Source organism: Cinclus cinclus, chromosome 4, assembly GCF_963662255.1.
Source record: "Cinclus cinclus chromosome 4, bCinCin1.1, whole genome shotgun sequence".
NCBI lineage: Eukaryota > Metazoa > Chordata > Aves > Passeriformes > Cinclidae > Cinclus > Cinclus cinclus.
Genome location: NC_085049.1, coordinates 61664683 through 61683998, shown reverse-complemented (window position 1 = coordinate 61683998; position 19316 = coordinate 61664683). Strand labels below are relative to the sequence as shown.

General features: G+C 40.8%; 2 protein-coding genes across 4 annotated transcripts in view; both read left to right on the top strand.

Moving 5' to 3' along the window:
- The window catches only part of NR1H4 (nuclear receptor subfamily 1 group H member 4), a 30097-nt gene extending 26507 nt beyond the window's left edge, over nt 1-3590 (top strand). For all 3 annotated transcript variants that reach the window (XM_062491415.1, XM_062491414.1, XM_062491413.1), the window contains 2 exons: nt 2177-2290; nt 3352-3590. In XM_062491415.1, coding sequence (XP_062347399.1) covers nt 2177-2290; nt 3352-3590 — 353 coding nt within the window. The remainder of the gene's footprint in view (nt 1-2176; nt 2291-3351) is intronic.
- Nucleotides 3591-9946: 6356 nt separating this feature from the next.
- GAS2L3 (growth arrest specific 2 like 3) lies at nt 9947-18913 on the top strand. Its single transcript, XM_062491412.1, has 8 exons — nt 9947-9967; nt 10945-11113; nt 11498-11616; nt 12317-12458; nt 15009-15072; nt 15753-15891; nt 16720-16827; nt 17540-18913. Exons 1-8 carry the CDS (start codon nt 9950-9952, stop codon nt 18911-18913), a joined length of 2133 nt encoding a protein of 710 aa, XP_062347396.1. The 5' UTR covers nt 9947-9949.
- The last annotated feature ends 403 nt before the right edge of the window (nt 18914-19316 follow it).

Sequence of the window (19316 nt, the reverse complement as noted above, 5' to 3'; positions counted from 1 at the left end):
TACCTTTCCATACTTAATGTTAGTTTATAAGCTTTCTGGGCAGGGATTGTTTCACTGCATGCTTAGGCATTATTTGGACCAGTGAAGACATTAATTAGTTTTTCCACATCCTGTTTGCTGGCACCATTTTCATCCTACTTCTGCTATATAGACAACAGGATTTGAGGAGTTTGGGGTCACCAAAAGAAATAGTTCAGCTGACTAATACAGCTGAAAGCTAACCTGACCTTTGAAAGAAAAAAAAGAGAGAAAAAAAGTTCAAATTATGAATATGAGAAACAAATGACGGGAGTCTTAGTCACAACCCACTTCCTATTATTTCTTGTTTCCTGTTAAGATGATTGTGCCCAGCATACCTTGCACAGAGACTGCTAAGCATATCAAGTTTGTCTTGGATGTTTCTTGTGTTGTTGCTGAGCTACTAATTTTCATGGAATGAATTAATTTGCTCTGCTTTAGAGCCCAGCTTTTTACTTATTTCTTTTTTTCTTCTTTCATACAGACTTTAAAATTTTGGTGTGCCACATATATATATATGTGCTATGTACATATTGTAAGGAACCTTGGCATTTAAAACCACCTGAGAGAGACAGGTAGTTCCCCAAAAGTTAGCAATAACAAGAGTTCAAAAATTTCAGCAGTTTACGCTGATGACTAACAACATAAACCTCGTAGCACGTTAGATGCTATGACTATTGTTTGCTCTGTAAGAAGGTCCAGCTGTGTTACTAACTTCTACAGGATGAGCTGACCTGCATCATATATATCCCCTTAATTGCCTTAGACTCAATACTATTGAACTCATCACAGAAACAAGATTTGTGGCTTGTAATCTGAAGTGAACATAGGTTGCACATGCCATGTGTTTAAACACATGACTCAGCCATAAAATAAACCGCACCCTGCAAAACCATTCTTTCACTGTTGGGACACATAGCTATTCCACTGCTTGAAGTAAATTCACTGTCACAGCAACATGTGACTGTTTCACAGTTGAGTCAAATGACTTCATGCTTCCCTTCTTTGAGTTCCACCTGCTGAGTTTCAGTTTGAATTTTGCCTACTGGAGGCACTCCAAATCTCACTAGCCCTGGACTTCATCTTTGTGTTTTATACAACACTCAAACCCACATTATTTCATGTGGTTTCCAAAGGGAGTTATAAAGATTTCTCCTAGAACAGCTCAGAATATCTACAAGATATCCTATGGCCCTCATCTATGGTCTCCGAGGAGTTTTCCATCCTTTCAGCCAAGGAAGGCCAAAAGGCTCTTGCTGCAGAGCCCCTCCTTTGGATGTCTTCACTACTTCAGAGCAGTAAGCAGCTGCTGTCAATAGTTTAGTGTCTTCTCTGAATGACTCACATACCATTTAAAAAAGGAATAATTTTAATGTCACAGGACTTCTCTTTTACCCCAAAGATCAGGATGGAATACATCTGTAATTTAAGGCTAACTAAGAACATTGTGATCTGATGATAAAGTCAGGAAGAAGAAATCCCTTTGGCATGCCTTGGTTTGGAAACCCCAAAGGCGTCTGCTGATGGTGAGAGAATCACATTATCCCATTCTTAAATAGGCCTGGATTTTTAGCTATTTTTGGCTCTGTATTTCATAATGCATTATTTTATGCTTTAAGGTAGTAGTAGTTGCAAACAAGTTGATCTTGGACTACAGGTAATCCTAGACCTAATGAAAGTTTCAGGCTACATAAAAGGAGTAATTAAGTGTCTTTATGGAGACAACTGAAGCAGCTGCCCAAGGCAGTTAGCTGTAGAGTTGGGCTGGAATTAAACAATACAGCCTGAGAGGTTTCCAGGTAACTAATGCAGAGACAGGGAACACAGGGTCTGCTTCACAAAGAGGATTATCAGCAGACAATGAGGAAACCAAGTATGAGACTTGTCCTGAAGAGCCAGATGGACAAACCTGCAGAGAAAATGTTTGAAATAAAGACTTTAAAACCATGCAAAATGAAATTTCCTGTGCTTGCCTGTGTCTAGTTTGCTCTGGAAAGCAAGAATGTGCTTGTACTTTTGTAACTAATTGTCTTGCGTCATGATTTCTGTAGTAGATTTCTACCACCAAGACAGTCAATATGAAATAATTGCTGTGTAGCAATAAACCAGAGTGCTTCAATAATTAAGACATACTATGACTATTTTTTCACTCTCACAGGTATCTCAGATGAATTCATAACTCCCATGTTTAATTTTTATAAGAGCATTGGAGAGCTGAAGATGACACAGGAAGAATATGCACTGCTCACAGCCATAGTTATCCTGTCTCCAGGTAACTTTTCATCCAGAATTAAATATTAGTGCTTCTGGAAAGAAAGCATGAGGAGCATGAAGTGACATTTGTAAAAACTTACATTCTATATGGAGTAAGTAAATATGTGTGTTTATTCTGTATATTCAGTTGTTAAACCAGAAAACAAGCACATAAATACAAACTCCGAATGTCCTGCTACACCATTTGGTTTTGAATACAAGGAAGAGACTGTTTAAATAATGTGCTTCTAAAAATTATGGGTATCTCTTCACTGCTTAGCAAAACAGGCATTTTCCTTCAGAAAACTCCAGATGTGGCTACATGCACATCACTGCTGACTGCTGTGGAATGCCACATATTTTAGAGGGAAATTGGGAAACCCTGTAATTTAGAATAGGGTATGGCAATGAAGGTCTTCAGAATTTACTGGGAGGTTTCCAAAGCAGGTTTCATGAAAGAGAGGAAGGTGAAGTGTTTCAATCACTCTTTAAGTCAGTGTGTCTCAGGAAATTTTTTTATACCCAAAATCCCATCCTTTGCTTTTCCTCCTAATCCAAGTATCCAGACACATGTTTCTGTAGGAACAAAATAAAAAGACAAGTATTTTCTAACAAAGAAATTTAATCTGAGGATGAAGACGTTTGATTTCACCCTGGTGACCTGCTTGTACACTCTTCTCTACTGGCTGAATTCCCCAGGTGTACTACATCTCCAAGAACTTAGGGTGTTGCTCAGTTTTTGCAGTGCATTGCAAGACAAATTCTGGTGCAGAACCACATGGAGAAATGATGATAGAACTCCAGTGAAGCATTGCAGAGTTGAAACACTTCAGTTTTTGAGAAGGTTGAAAGTTTTCTCTAGCTAGAAGTGGGAAGCTTACAAGAAAACCCTAAAGCAAAAATACACCATTAAACGTTTTGTTTCATATTAATTTGAAAATAACTATTCTTAGTAGGTATGAACACCAGTGGCCAGTATATATATTTGAATATTTTTATATTAACTTATCAGTGTAAATAATTGAAATGTATCAGAGCATATATTTACTAATCACTTATTTTCTTTAAAACCATAATCAGATCGACAATACATAAAGGACAGAGATTCTGTGGAAAGGCTTCAAGAACCACTGCTCGATATTTTACAAAAAGTCTGCAAACTTCACCACCCAGATAACCCTCAACATTTTGCATGTCTTCTGGGTCGTCTCACAGAATTACGGACATTTAACCATCATCACGCAGAGATGCTGATGTCATGGAGAGTGAATGACCACAAATTCACACCTCTTCTCTGTGAGATCTGGGATGTGCAGTGATGGATACTTATTTTATTTTAGGAGAAATATCTTTTTAAAGGACCACATAGCACTTATTTTCATAGAAAAATATCCCACAGTGCATATTTTCTTTACTGCATTTTTATAGAAACATGCCACGGATTCATAAAAGTAATTTTATTCACTATGCACAGAGTTTTGTATAGCTATCAGATCCTCACACGTGAGTATAACTTTTTCTGTATTTATACCCTCTGATCAGAAAGGGCCCACCAGCTCTTCCAAGGAGCCCAGTTAATTCCTGCTTCAATTAAGCTGATGCAGTTGCAGATCCTCTGCAAAGAAATGGGGAAATGCAAGTTTCCATTCATAATTTTTCATTGCAGTGTTCTTTTGTTCTTTACCTCTGTCAAAGAATATGTTCCAGATAGTTACAGTAATAAACTAGTTGAAATGGTTAACGTCATAGTCATTTGCTGTTCAACTCTGAAATGTGTTGATGCAAGGTGCACAAGATGTTATTTCTTCACAAGATGAAAAATTATGTAATGGGCGAAAACCACATACGCAAAAACTCTTTTAATGATATAACATGTAACTTCAATTGCATTATTATTTCGAAGTAAAGATTACAGAGTATCTTTACTTTGTGGAAAGTGTGTCACAGGTTGTTTTGCTTTATGACTTTGATTGCTGGTGCTTAATGGCTCTCAAGAGTACCACCATCAGCAGCGCCCCCGGGACGGGTAAGCGTGTCTGGATGCCGTGCGCGGAGGTGCGGGGGGCTGCAGGAGGCTGGGGAGGGGGAAACTCTTCGTGCCGGGCGAGCCCAGGCGGCGGGGACAGCGCTGTGTCCAGCGCTCCGGTCAGAACGCCGGCTGCCAGGGGCCGGCCCTGCGGCTAGGAGTGCCCTGGAGCGGTGTCCCGGGAGCGGGGGAGGTGTCCCGGGAGGGGGGGAGGTGTCCCGGGAGCGGTGTCCCGGGAGCGGGGGAGGTGTCCCGGGAGGGGGGGAGGTGTCCCGGGAGCGGGGGAGGTGTCCCGGGAGGGGGGGAGGTGTCCCGGGAGCGGTGTCCCGGGAGCGGGGGCGGTGTCCCGGGAGGGGGGGAGGTGTCCCGGGAGCGGGGCGGTTCCGCGGTTCTGCGGCTCCGCGGCTCCGGGCCAGGTGCGGCAGGCGCGGCCCCGCCCCCGGCGCCGATTGGCGCTTTCGAAAGGAGCGGCCGGCGCGGGCCGGGGCGGCGGTGCCGATGTGCCCTAGGGACACAACACGGCACGGCACGGGACGGGACGGGACGGCACGGCACGGCACGGCACGGGACAGCGGTGGGTGTGACGGCAGCCCGGCCCGCGGGGGAGGTGCGGGGCGGCTGAGGGGCAGCAGGGAGGAGGGTCCCGCCTGTGTGCGGGGGCAGCGCTGGGAACGCTCTGAGTCCCGCGTGTCGGGGAGCCTCGGCAGAGCCCGGCGTTGTGCGGAGCCGGCCACCGGGATCGCCCCCGGCCACCGGGATCTTCCCCGTCACCGGGGTCGCCCCCGGCCACCCGTCTAGCGTCTCTGTCACTGTTGTCGGAAGGGAAGTGCCTCGAAACTTACCCTGGGGAAGGGAGAGGGGAGAGTTTTTGCATAGCAGCCTTCAAACCAGTCTCTCCCGTGCCCTACGCAAGCGTTTGAGGATGCGGTGCTGTTTCTGCAGGAAATTTGCCCCAGTGCTCTTTGGGAAAAACACTCATTCATATTGCTTAGTAAGCCAGAAGGCGCCTGGCTCCCTTCTTTGCCCAAAAGCTGGCCGTGTTCCAGGGATGCTGTGTGTCACCTTCAGTATCAGGCGCAGTATCAGATCAAGACATAGGAAAAAGTACATTTATTCCTTTAGGAGCTGGAAGGCCTAGGTGGCCTATGCATTTGAAATTATACCGGGTGGATCTTTCAGAATAAGACACGATGTTAAATTTAAGTCATAATAAACTGCTCTTATCTGTGGCCAGTCAGCAGTCTGCTATTTTCCATGGGCATGGAAAAAAATGCTGCCCTCCATGTTTCTTTGCTGGAAGAAGTGTGGAGTAGAAATGGGAGGGAGCGTGTCTAGTATTAACCAGCCTCTGCCCAAACTGGATGCTCCTGTGGGAAAGCAGCCGTCTGCACGACTCCTGCGGAGACGAAGTGCTCCTCCCTCCCTGATTTCAAGTGGGTTTCTCTGCCCTGACAGGTGTACCCAGGGCCTTTGCTGCTGTTTGGTACGGGAGAGCGTGCTCACTGCCTCTGCTGGTGCGCACTTCACGGACAGGTGTGGAAAGGCAGTCTGAGGAGAGCAGTCAGCCGCCTTAGTGTAACGAGCTGGTTGCCAATTTAAAGCCCATCACCTCGGACTGACTAGTCTGGTTCTTTCTCTTTCGTGCCTCTGAGGCCTCCCCAGGGAAGCAGAGCTCCTGCTGACTCAGTAATTCAACAAAAAGGCTCTGTAATTGCTGTAGTGGTGAAGACAGTAGCGTTTCGTTCAGTGGGTGTCTCTTGTGCCTACCCCTTTTCTTCTGCATGTCAGTGGATGTGTCTGTAAAAACATCTTGACTATCCTGTAGTAGGTTTCAACAGATACTGACATGACAACTCCTTTCATTTCAGTATGTTTATAAACATGAGTTTCAGTCGGTACTGTCAAGACTAATCCAGTTGCTGGGGGTTAGACTGTTGTGACTGCCTTTGAGTTTTGATGGAATAGACGATGATGTTATATATCTCAAATATAGGGTGAAGCTCTAGAAGTGTTTCTGCCCGAGTTTTTTCTTAATGAGCCTGTTAACAGAAGGCATTTTAATGAGCCTGTGAATCCCTTTAGGTTTCACTTAAGCTATGCCAATGGCTGCTTCATCAATATTTTAACTATCTGTAGGGTTGTGGATTTTTGTTTGTTTGTTTGTTTGTTTATATGTAAACTGTTCAGTCAAGTAAAATGGGATTTGGACTCGGTTCATCTTGTGCTACAGAATGGGTTGTAATTAGTGTAGCATGTCTTGCTGGTTGGGCCCCAGTGAGTGATCTATGAATCCTGATACAACTGATCCTAAGCCGGTTATCTCATGTGGCATCTTAGAGCATGTGTTAATACCCTGAAGTATTTGTGTAAAGTGCTTTAGCTTTGATTTGCTGACTCTGCTGTTCCTCCGTGTTTGGGGGCAGCTGTGCATCTCTGTGGAACGCAGAGGCAGACTGTGGTGTCACAAGTCTGTAGGTCATGTCCAGGGTGTATCTGCACCCCCTTTCCTGAGGAATGCCTGTCCCTATGCCGCATGTCCATAGATAGGGATGTTTTCCACATCTCTCTTACCTGGTGTTGATCCATTGCTTTAGTCCTTTACTGGAGGTTTGGCACTCAACCAGCTGAAGGCAATTCTTGCCCCTCCTGATATATCATTTGGGGCTGACTGCTTGTCTCCCAGTAAATCAGTGTCTCTGTGTTGATCCAGCTGTAAGGTGTGGCTAGGTGACAACTCCTCTCCTTCCATCCCACAGAGCCATTAGCAGCAGAAATTAGGTGTTTCCCGAAAGCAGGGTGCGTGGTGTGGAACCTCTATGCTTACTGAACTTGGAACTGGACTGGTTGCCCCCTGGTTTGGAAATGATCACAAGTTTCTGGTGTTTTCCTCGTTTTAAGGGGTGAAGCAGGGAGGGGAAAATGGGGAAGAAACAACATCAGGAAGAGGAAGGGGAAGAACTATTAAAATAATTATTTCTACTGAGATGGGCTTATTCGGTCTTTTGTCCCAAGGGACCTTGAGGGTGTCAAGGTCTGCCTGGAAATGAGAATGGCATGGCCAGAAGCTATGTGGGGGATGTGTTACAGTGTACTTTTATTCTGAGGTCCTTTCTTTCAGTGTCTGAACATCAAATGCCTGTTGAATGAGAGCTGATGAAACTGGCATGCGTAGAAACTAATGCAGTCCTATCTGGAACTGCCAAAATTCAGTATCAGATGCTTACTTCATTCATTATGTACAGCTTTTTGATGCAGGGAACCCAACTGGTTTTAGAAGTCAGATTTGGTTATGACTCTGCCTGGTACTGCAGTATTCATCTCACCACAGCACCTTCTGCACATTTGCAGGCTGACTACTTGAAGGTGGCAGTTCTGGGTCTTAACCTGTACCTCTCCCCGTGAGTGGTAAGGCTAACATTTATCTGTATTCCCTGCAATCTCTGAGCTGAACCGTTTGGCGTCTGAAAATGGGTAATTGTTACTGTATTATTTTTTCGGCTCAAAATTCATGTTCTGTAGCGTGCCTCATCAGAAGGGGTTTTTGTTTTTAAGTGTTTTTCAGATGCTCTGATAATAAGTGAAGCCTTTTGACTTTTTAGGGAGCTCTGACATGGGCTTACAAAATAACTTATATTAGAAGAGCAGGCCCTTGAAGTTAAGTTCAAGTGTCACAATTTTCCTCAATCTCTCTCTCTTTTTTTTTTTTTTTTTTTTTTTGTTGGCAAGACTAGTTTTTGTTAGGCATGCCACAAAACTGCAGATGCTGAGCATTCCTGTGATAGCTGCAGTGTGAATATTTTGCTTTGTTCATGTTTTGAGTGCTCCCTGTGAATTAGGCTGTCTTTTGTTTTCCCTTGGCAGTTAATATGCTAGAGCTCTTGTTAGCCTATATGGAACTCCTTATTTTAATGAGACCAACTTCTCTACTGGCTGTTCTGCTGTTGTTTTATTTATTTCTTTTTAATCAATGAAGCCTCTTATTGAGCTTCTCTTAGGACAATAGCTTTCTTATGTCAAAGGGAAACGTGTTCCCCTGGACAAAGCTGTGGGAAGCATAACATGCTCGTTAGTAATGCTTGGTATATACCCTTCCCTTCCCTTGTTCATTCATAGGAGGAAAAATGACATCAAGGAGAGGATGTCTCTCTTTTGTTTGTTTTTTTTTTTTTCTTTCCTAGAAATAAAAGGAAGGGGCAAGATATCACTTGGAGTGTCTGTGATAAGGTCTGAGAAGTGCTAGCAGTTCTGGTACAAGGAAGTGTCTTTGCCTGAAACCAAACTGGTTGCTCATTTGCCAGTTGTAGAGGTAAGTTGCTTGAAATTCCTGATACATGTGCTGCTATGTAGTCTGTGAGGTTTAAGGGAGTGGGAAGGAATAAGGGGGAGAAAATGACACCATTCTGCTTTCTATGTAGGATGAAAGGGTGAGAATTTTTACAAGAATTTTGTTTTCTGTGCTGGACTATTCAGCCATTTGTCATAGGAAGGCTGGGTTGCACAGGAGAGAAAATGCCATCTACGTACAAAGCCTAAATATCTGGGACAGGACTGGAAAAGTACTTATTTTTAAATGAAAAGAGATGGGTTAATAATGTCTGATAATGTCTGCAATGTGGTTTTCAGTTTAATCAGTATGATGAAATTTAATTGCAGCTATGAAGTAACAGAGCGAGTAAGTTGTTTTTAGCAGGCTTCAAGACACAGTTAGGAACTTTTTGACATTGGAAAATACCACTGGAAAATTATTATGGAGAAATACACCCTGTATGCATGCATGCAGCTAACCTGGCAATGCTGCACATCTTTAGACCTGGAGCCTCCAGGGAAAGGCTTAGTAATCCTTAGCCCAGTGTAGAGCTTGTGCTGGATTTTCCCAAGGTTGAGGGCATTGCTGGAAAATACACTGTTGGCTTCAGGAGAGAAAGCATTGACTGGATTGTCTCAAGGTTTCCTTAATGTTTGTTTTGCCAGGGATTTGTACTGATAACTATATTGCAGCATTTTGTTGAAAACTTAGTGCATGCATGCTTCCTCACAATCCCAATAGGGATTTATAAGAACATTGATTTCTCTGATGTGTCTATGCTACAATGATGATCTTTAAGGTCCCTTACAACCCACACCCTCCTATGATTCTATAAGAATTCTATAAGAGAAAAATAGTATTCATCAAAATCTTTGCTTTAAGGTTTTCATGATCTTCCAAGTATTTAATGTAAACTCAGTCTGCACACGTGTACAAGATACACTTGTGATATCTTTGAAGAAAAAAATCAGTGCCAGCAGTGTTAAATCCAAGAATAACTTGAAGTATGTGTACTACTCTTTGGCAAAATAAATGTCATACAGCTCCTAAAAATCTTGCCAACTTTGGAGCATTGTTTGTGCATACAAAGTTAGTTATTGCTTTTGCTGTAATAACTGCACTTTTATCTAAGGGCAGAGAACTGAAGTTAGATGAATACTGGATCAAAACCTTAGCTACTAAGATATTTCCCTCTTTCCCCTTCCTTTCCTATTAGACTCATTCTTATTTTTCCAAAACAGCACTGATGGGTTTTTCTCAGGATTTTCATGAAAGCAGAAGAGACTGTATTAAAAATCTTATTTTTCCCCACCCCAGGAGGAGAAACTAATGTAAAGCAGGTGACCATGCAGAATGCAGTTCAGGTAAATGCCTTTTCAAGTGTTTAAATCCGGTATACATGTATAATACTATTTTTTTATATATATACAAAAGTCTACCTTGAAGCACATGAAATACTGGATTCCCCAGTTGCCTCTGATAAAAAAAAAAAAGTAATTTTCCCCTTTTACAAGGAACAATGTGACAAGGATAACCCACTGTTATTATCAGATAGGTAACCCATTCACTTCTTAGTGCTGTTAGCTAAGAGGGCTTTGAAGTCAAAGCCTGAGATTATTAAAAAAATTTCCATCGTGATTAAAAAGTCTTTTTTTAATACCCTTGTATTCTAGTTAGTCACGTAAGTATAAATAAATAAACAAATGTATTTTACATGCACACTGAACTGAAGGAAAATAGTTAAGAATACCAGAGGACTCTGTCTTCATAAATTTTTCTTCACAAAATTTGTGTGGGCCTTTTCTTGAAAGGATCTCTCATTTGTAAATTACCTCTCATCTACAAAATACGCAGTCCTGAAGAGAAATGCTAAGTATTTTTGTTCAAGAAATATGTTATGCCTTTGCATGGGAGCATTTCCTCTTTAAATGTTATAATTTTTAACGATTTAAGCACAAAATGCCTCTGAAATGTTTGATCAAGGAATCGGTAGTCTGTAGTAAATTATATAATAATTTGCAGATTTCATGACTTAAAATGTGCTGAGTTAAAGAAACCCAAAGCATTTAATGCATGTTCTCTTTATTCTGTATTGAGGAAAGTATGTAATTTTAAATCCAAAGGAGTGAAGGGAGTGAATGCAGTGGTATATTGATGCAGGAGTTACTAACAAGAGCAGAACCATTTGGTTGCTCTGTTGGTTTGCTGTATCTGTTGAAAGGGAAGCGAACACTTGCTCTTTGAATAATAGTTCTTCAGTCTAATTCAGAACCACAAGTTTTTGTCATGTGTCTGCAACTATTAGAGCTTCCTGTCTTCAGCTTGCTGGAATCTTCTGCAGGTGTGGTTTGGAGATGAGCTTCCCTTGAGTCCCCGAAGCCCTCTGACTCCGAGACACGGGCCGGGTTTGGCAGATGTGTGCCTGTATGACCAGTGGATATCTGTGAGGCATGAGGCCACTTTGGTGCCCATGCAAGAAGATCTCTCCATCTGGCTGTCTGGCTTGCTGGGTGAGCTTAAAAAGAAATCACTCTCTAATGAATTTGAAAGCACGTCCAATATTCTAGTCAGCGCTGGCATGTAATGCCTATAGTACTATTAAGATCTGGTGTATTTGAGTTTGAATGGCTGGGAGAATTGCATTAAAATGCATGCTTTGATTTCAGTTTTATTAGCTGCCACCTCTTAAGGGTTGCATGATTAATTATTCTAATTTATATTTCTGAATCTTGTTAGTCTAATTAAAATTTAATTAAACAAATATTTGGTTTTATTTTATTTACATATTTCCTCTGTTTTTCAGTCTTTAACACTGGAATGCTGTTAGAGTTGCCTCTAAATTCATATGACTTCTGTGAAGTAACTCTAATATTGGCCTTTTTTTTTTCTTAAAGGAATGGAAGTCAAAGCCGAACAACTCCTAGAGGAACTTGATAATGGGGTACTGCTTTGCCAATTGATTGAAGTTCTTCAAAACACAGTTAAAAAATGTTGTAGCACAAATAACTTAAGGGTGAGTTGTATAATGATTTTTAAAATAGATATATCAAATCCTAAATTTTAAGTAGTGGTTACAGGGAAAGCAGGTGACTGAGGTTTCCCAAATAAGTGTTTTGTATCAAGAGACTGATTAACAGCAGTGGCTTTATAGATGGGTAAACTCATCTGACAAATTACTTGCTTTGTTAATCACATCCTAAGGTCCTTACTAGGTTTTTAGTTTGATTTCAGTAGACGTCTTGCCAGAGGAAAATCTAGTCCAAGTCTGGAGTCTGTTCCCCTGACATCAGCATGGGTTGTTAATAAGATATCCATTGGCACTTGGCAGTATGTTTTATGCCAGAAAGTGGTGGCTGAATTCACGTGTACAGGTCAGCCAGAAATGTATCCAAGCCTGAAGACAGGCTTCAGTGTTTTTATTGAGAAGCAATGCTTGGCTGAAATGTGAATCTTAAGCAAGTCTCTGTTGCTTTGGATTACAAAAGCTGCAGAACTGAGGACTGTTCACTCAGTGACTGTTCACAATGGTAAGGTAGAATGCCTTCTATATTAGTGTAGCTTTTTTCATGGAATACATAGTGAGGTGAACACAAAATAGTTACAACTGTTTCTGTACTCTGAATTTAGGGTGTATTTTCCTTTGCAAATATGCTTTGAAATCTGTTGGCAATTTTGATGTCAGTGATGCACTTTTCATTTTCTTCCCTTGCCAGAATTTTCCTATGGGAAAAGTTCCATGTAAGAAGGATGCTCCATCAGGATCTTTTTTTGCCAGAGATAATACAGCCAACTTTCTTAACTGGTGTAGAGCCATTGGAGTTGATGAGACATACCTCTTTGAATCTGAAGGCTTAGGTAACTCCCTCTTTTTGTAAGATTTGCTTTGATCTCTGTATGAATAGCTACCTCACCAGGGAGATGCCTTGTTATAGGCTTTTGAACTTTTTCCTCTTGACTCTGCATGTCTCGTGCAAATTTTTATCTATTTTAAGGGAGTGTCCAAGTAAAAGCCTTGAAAAATCCATTCAGTAACTAATATAACTTGCATGATGCTTTTCCAAACTTCTGAAAGCTACTTGTGTGGGATGAAGTGGGCACTGAGAGCTGTGCAACAAAATGTCATGTTTTTCTTCAGTAAAAAGAGCCACTGAAAAACAGAGGAGAAAAGTGTGGTTTCACTTTCTGTGTGTGGGAGGACCACAGGGCTGCGGAGTCAACTCACAATAAGATCCTTTATTTGGTATTAGAGCTAATTCTTGTTGCAAAAATCCCTCAGAATAATACATTTGTGATGGTTAAATTTGGTAACGACATCAGGGTGTTTTGTCTGAAATGGAAAAAGCCTGTTGGTAACGAACATTTACTTCAGGACACACTTAATCTGGATCTAAACCTTTTATATTTTCCCATTTAATAAGATAGTTCTAAAAATAAATACTACTGACTATGAGCATGCCTGCCCCAGTGCACAACGGGTGCTGTATAGCATCTTCTAGGCTGATACCATGAAATACATTTTTTTTGAGTGCTAGTTAAGAGGATATACTTCTATTACATAATAAATAAGGAAATGCTCTTCTACCAGCTATTATGTCACTAAAAATCAATTAATGCAAAACTTTCTATGGCAAGCCCAATTATGTTGGGTTTTTTTGTTTGTTTGTTTGTTTTGTTTTGTTTTTTTTAATAAGCAAAATATCTGCCTGTCAGCAGACTATAAAATATAATAACATAATATTTACTGCATTTTGAAGTCTTTGTGCCATTAAATGCTATTTGCATGCTGGCTGGACTGCCCATGCATCTCTACTGGATAAGTCATCTTTTAAAACAGTTGACAAAACTCCATGATTTGCATCTGTCTCATTTTGATTAACTAGTGAGTACATCTTTTTTCAGTGCCAGGAAATACAGATGAGTAGAACTGGGTTACAAGAATATTTTAATTTTTTTTATAAGTTCCTTGTATGAATTTTATTGCTTAAACATATTAGTTCCTGTAAGTGGACAGGTAATTAGAACCTGTTTAGCTTCCCTGAGATAAGCAGACGTGATTTCCTAGTGCTGTGGCTTTCACTCATAGCAAAGAAGTGTTTTGAAGTCTGTAACTCTTGACACAAGCTTGCTTTGTGATATAAATATCTTCTGTGAGCCTTTTTGGCAGTTGAAATAAGCAGACTTGCAGCCTGCTAGATGAAACATTCTTTCCACTGATGTTTTCCGTCAGTGACTGATGGAAAAATCATTCTTTCAAACCATTCTTCATGAATGAAATAGGGGAAGGATAAGTTGACAATTGTCTTTTTCCCATCAGGTACATATAGCAGCACCTCCTGAAAAGTGTTAGATGACTGGGAAGGAAATAAATCAAGAGGCTCCTGAGACAGCAGAAAGGAAGAGTAGGCATCGTGGGGTACCCTTTGACATCACGTCAAAGTAAAATGTCTTGATCTTTTCTAGGGGTATATTTGGATTTTTCCCTTTTGGATCAAGCAAATTAAAACACTTTTGGTACAGATAGAAAATACACACACATATGCACGCACTAAATGTATATTCTTACACTAAAACAGACATTAATTGGCATTTAAAAGTACGTTTTAGATTATGGCTGTGTCAACTTTCTATTATAGATTTGCCCTTCATAATTGCATCTTTTGAAAAGCAGACTTAGAAACTGGAGTAGATGATGTAAACAAGAAAATCTGATTTCATACTTGGATTGTACTTTAGGAAATGTTTAAAGCAAAGAAGTTTTAAATATCAAATTGAGCATCAGGAAGATGTTGGATTGCATCTGTAAATATAGAGCTGAAGCTTTTGAAGTAGTGATAAGAAAATAGATCTGTTGCTTGCTGAATTGCTAACAGTCACCCAGATTGTTCTTTCCCAGCCAAGGTTTAAACCCACTCAGGCTGACTGGTTGTGTAGCCATCCACTTGTCAGTGCATCCTCCTGTGGAAGGTAACCTCCAGAGTGCATGTACCTAGCTGTGTCTGCAGGCATGAGCATGAACAGATGGATATATTTTCCTGTTTGTAGTTGCTAAGTGATTTTCATCTGTAAGACTGTGATATTGTATCTGGGGGTAGGGAAGGGGAAGCGTTCATGTCTCTTTCTTTCCTGTTCTTATTAAGAAGGAAGATCATAAAACATGTTTCTCTTAGGAAGAAGAGAAGAGTGCCAGGAGTGCCAGGATGGGTTTAGAGACTTGACAGAATAGAAATTTAGAGTTGTAAAGAATGTAGTGCTTTATCAATGATAATGTACCTTGCCTCTGGATAGGATGATGGAAAACTTATAGTCATGGATATCTCATCTTCCCTTCTTTTGGCTGGACCTAATTGCATAAGTCTCCTGCAATAAATATGAACTGTAACTCCTCTTTATTCTCTTCCTTTTTAGTGTTGCACAAGGATCCAAGACAAGTATATCTTTGTCTGCTGGAAATTGGGCGCATTGTATCCAGGTATGTGCTCCACCCATGTTCCTAACATGAAATTGAAGGACACATCCTACTAAGTAAAAGCTAAGAGGAAGTTAGGACATTATTTGCAGATCTTAACTGCAATGCAGTGGATGTTAATTCTCTGCAAAAAGTAATGAGTAGCTTTTCTAGGACCATCATACAATATGAATATTTTTTCAAGTATTTATCAGACTCATTCTATGGAGAGATGCTGTTCCATGCTGGTTTCTATGGCTGTGTGTTTAAGTTATACCTTCAGCTCATAGATAATGTGTACCTCTTGGAAGAGCTCACTGAGCACTAAATATGATTTTAAAGGTTTAAATTTTTCAGCTTTTTGGAAGGTATCTCTTTATTATCTAAATGTAGACTTAATTTATTTCTAGTGCAGAGCTGGAAGTTCAAAGATAGTCTATCTAAATTGGCTGTGGCCTCAGCTGTGTAGTTTTGGAAGTATTTTTACTGCATCCTCTGGTAACACCAAGGCTGTTTTGGGAAGAGCTTCTGCTAGAAACTCAGAGATGCTCCTTCTCTTTTGATTATCAAGACAATTACTCCTCTGACTGATTCAGATGTCCCTGTCTGTCAAGACACTTATAATTTTGCAAGTTTGTAATCTTCAGTTTATTTTTGTTTTCTTTAGTAAATTTGTGATTAAACACTCTCCTTTGGTATTTGAGGTATGGAGTTGAACCTCCTGTACTTGTAAAACTAGAGAAGGAAATTGAGCTAGAAGAAACCCTGCTGATGACCTCTGGGCCACCATCCCCTCTTAGCACACCAAAGTCATGTTGTCACCATGGCGAGCTACATGAGGCAGTAAGTGCTACTTGCTTAGTGTGATATGGGCTGTAAATTAAACTCTTAATTTTGTACTTGTATGATCTGTCTCAGTAAGGACGGTCTGGTCTTCATCTAATATGTGTGAGCCTCCTCAAATATGCACCTCTTTTTATAATTTTGTTTTGAAAATGTAAATATAATACTGTTCTATATGTTTTGGAGTGCGTATAATCTACACTGATTTCCTTTCCCCTCTTCCTTTTCCTTGCTTCATTGAGTATAAGAAATGCTCTCATTCAATTTTTCTGGTGTGTCAATATTCTTTGACTGCAATTAATGTTTCTCTTCAATTTGATCTGTTCATAAAACTTCATCAGATGTTAAAATAGGCTTTGATGAAAGTCTTTTGAAAGAAGATTTTAAATCAAACTTTTGTAGCTGTACCAATTAGAAATGAATATGTATACAGAAAAAGAAATGATTTGTACAATTTGTGAACTGGTCCAGAGGAAATGATGAAAAATTTTCCTATTCTGCTTAAGGATTAATTTGTTTGAAAGGTCCCCTGTCTTGTAATGTACAAATTCTGTTTCTTTGGGACTGTCAGCCACCAGATCCTTACTTTCTCTGACAACTGACTATTTCTCCTTCTTGGCAGTAGTCTCACCCTTCCAATTTGTTGCATTTCTGTGTGGCTCTGAGAGGCAGATCTTCTCTAACTCAGCACTTATTTGGGGACTCCCTTTCCCCTTTTTTCAATGTTTCCTTCTCGGGTCTTCTTTCTTAATAAAAGATTAACTTAAGAGATGGTTAAACTTGTGCTTCTGTCAAAATACTAACAAATGCTTTCAATTTAATAACCAGGTAAAACATATAGCAGAAGATCCTCCCTGCAGTTGTTCCCATCGATTTTCAATTGAATACTTATCAGAGGGACGTTATAGGCTGGGAGATAAAATACTCTTCATACGAGTAAGTAGTTTTTTAGAACTCAAATTTATGTTTGTTTTGGGGAGGGAAATATTTTTAAGTGAAATACCTCATTTTTATGGAGTTGTTTTAGAATTACAAAATTATTAAGGTTGGGACAACTTGCCATCCAATCCCTTATTCTAAATAATTGGAATTACTCCATTCTTTACCTCTTTGATCCACAAACATTGATTTTACAAGCGCACTAAACTAAGGTAATGTTTCTCTGTGGTGTCTCAAACTTCAGAAATGGCTTGCAACATAAAGGATAATGCCATAGACTATCCTGAGAATGTTGTTCAAAACTTGGATTCTTGGGATTTATAATTTGCGGGGTAGTTGAGTACTCTTGTCAGCAATCATAAGAGTTTGTGTTACAAGGACACCCATAATTTAAATTAAACCCATGGCCAGAACTCTATATATTAAACAAAGATTCTTACGGAATGGTTAAAATGTCTTCTGGAAAGATGTTTTCATTATCTCCTGACACAGAATTACTATCTCTGCAGGAGAAGCTATCTAATAAAATAATTGGGAAGCATAAGCCTTGTTTATCACATAATTTCTCTGGTTTAAAATGTTTTTCTGTAAGAAAGGAAGTGCCATTTTTAGTCAATTTCAATAGGTGGTAATGTAAGATGAAAGAAAACAAAACAAGATAAAAACACCTCCTGTTCTTCTGCTCCCATCCTCTCTTCCCCATCCTCAGATGCTACATGGCAAGCATGTGATGGTACGTGTTGGTGGAGGCTGGGACACTCTTCAAGGTTTTCTGCTCAAATACGATCCATGCCGAGTGCTGCAGTTTGCAACTCTGGAACAAAAAATCCTGGCATTTCAGAAAGGGGTCACCAGTGACAGTGTCCCCAGCTTGTCAGCAAGAAATCAGGAGCCTCCTCTTATGAATCCAATGTCAGCTGTCAATATGTTTCAAAAGCAGCCATCAAAAACTCCTGCTCCTGTTTCAGGTCTTGGGGCCAGTGCCAAGAAGGCTTTATCTAAACGTCCTCAGTCCCCTGCCCTGGCATCACCAGGAGTGCCAGTGACCCCATCTTCCACTGCCAAGTCATCAACAGTCAGGTCCAAATTACAAGGGTCCTCTGCAGCAGGTGTGCATTCTCCTTTCAAACCATTAGCTGGCACCTCAAAGAAAGTGGAGTCTCCTGCATGCAACTCACCAGCTTCTGCTCCTTCACAGCCTGGAAGCAAAAGTTCCTCACGGGCAGGAGCAAGAACAGCTCTTGTTCCCTCTGAAACGTTGCGCAAACGTATTCGGTCCCCTGATGCTACCAAGGTGAAATTTGCCCTGCCTCGGGGCTCCCCAGCACCAGCAATCCATCCTGCCCTCTCACCCTCTAAAAAACAACCATCTCTCTTGTCTGGGACAGCTGGAACAATGACTTCAAAACAGAAGAGTGTCCCTGCTAAATGCAAGCCTGTATCTGCCTCTAAAACCAAAGCAAATTCAGGTGCTCCCAGGGCTGCTCGGCTGCCGGCTACAAATCTGCACACTGTTGCCAAGTTTGCACATTCTCAGCAACTCCTTGCGAAACCTCCTGAAAATGATGTCCAGATCTCAAGTGCTGGGTCTCAGCATCCTCAGAAAGCCCCACAAACAACTTCTCACCTAGCAAGGAACTTGAAAACTGCTTCCGGGCTAAAACTTTCTGCTTCTGCACCTTCCCTTGCAGTTAGCAAAGCATCGAAGTCACCACCTCCATTGTTACCTACAAGCAAAAATGTGTCATCAGCTGGCAGCAAGCCAAATGGCAGGAATCCCCCCCAGGCTGGACCCTCTGTATCCAAACCTGCTGAACGCACACCTTTGTCTGTTGTACGGCTTCCTCAAACTTCAGCCAAAGCAGCAGTGACCAAAAAGCCAGCGCAGCCTTCCACAAAAGGTCAGCATTCAACCAAAAATTTGCTAACAAACAAAAGCTTGGTCCCATCAGCCAAGAAGCCACTCCCAAAGGAGCAGGCATATGACAAAGGAACACCTGGTGTGCCAAAAGTTCCTGTTCTGAAGAGCAGGCAAGATGATCACTATTTTGTGATGACAGGGACTAAAAAGGCCAGAAAGTAAATTAATTTCTTACTTTCTGTGGAAGTCTTTGTTTTGCTCAAAAGGGCCTATTGTAACTGCTACACTGAGGACAAGGAAAAATGTTAAGTAACTCTACATTTTATATGAAATATTAGGTATAACCTGCCTTTTGCTGCCTATTTTTTTGGTAAGAACTGTGTTTATTTTGCTGTTCAGAAACTTCTATTTGGACATGTTTAAAAGTGAGCTTACTTGCTGTGTAGCACTGTGGAATGGCAAATATCCTTGATCTGCTGTGGAAAAGTGTGGGAGAAGAAAAGGAAATTAAGGCTGATGTTTTTGCAGCAGGACTCTGGTGGTTCTGGCACATCTGCACTGAGGTGTGTGACAAGCAACAGAGCTGTGCACAAGCTGTTAAATTTCTAATACCTCAAACAAAACT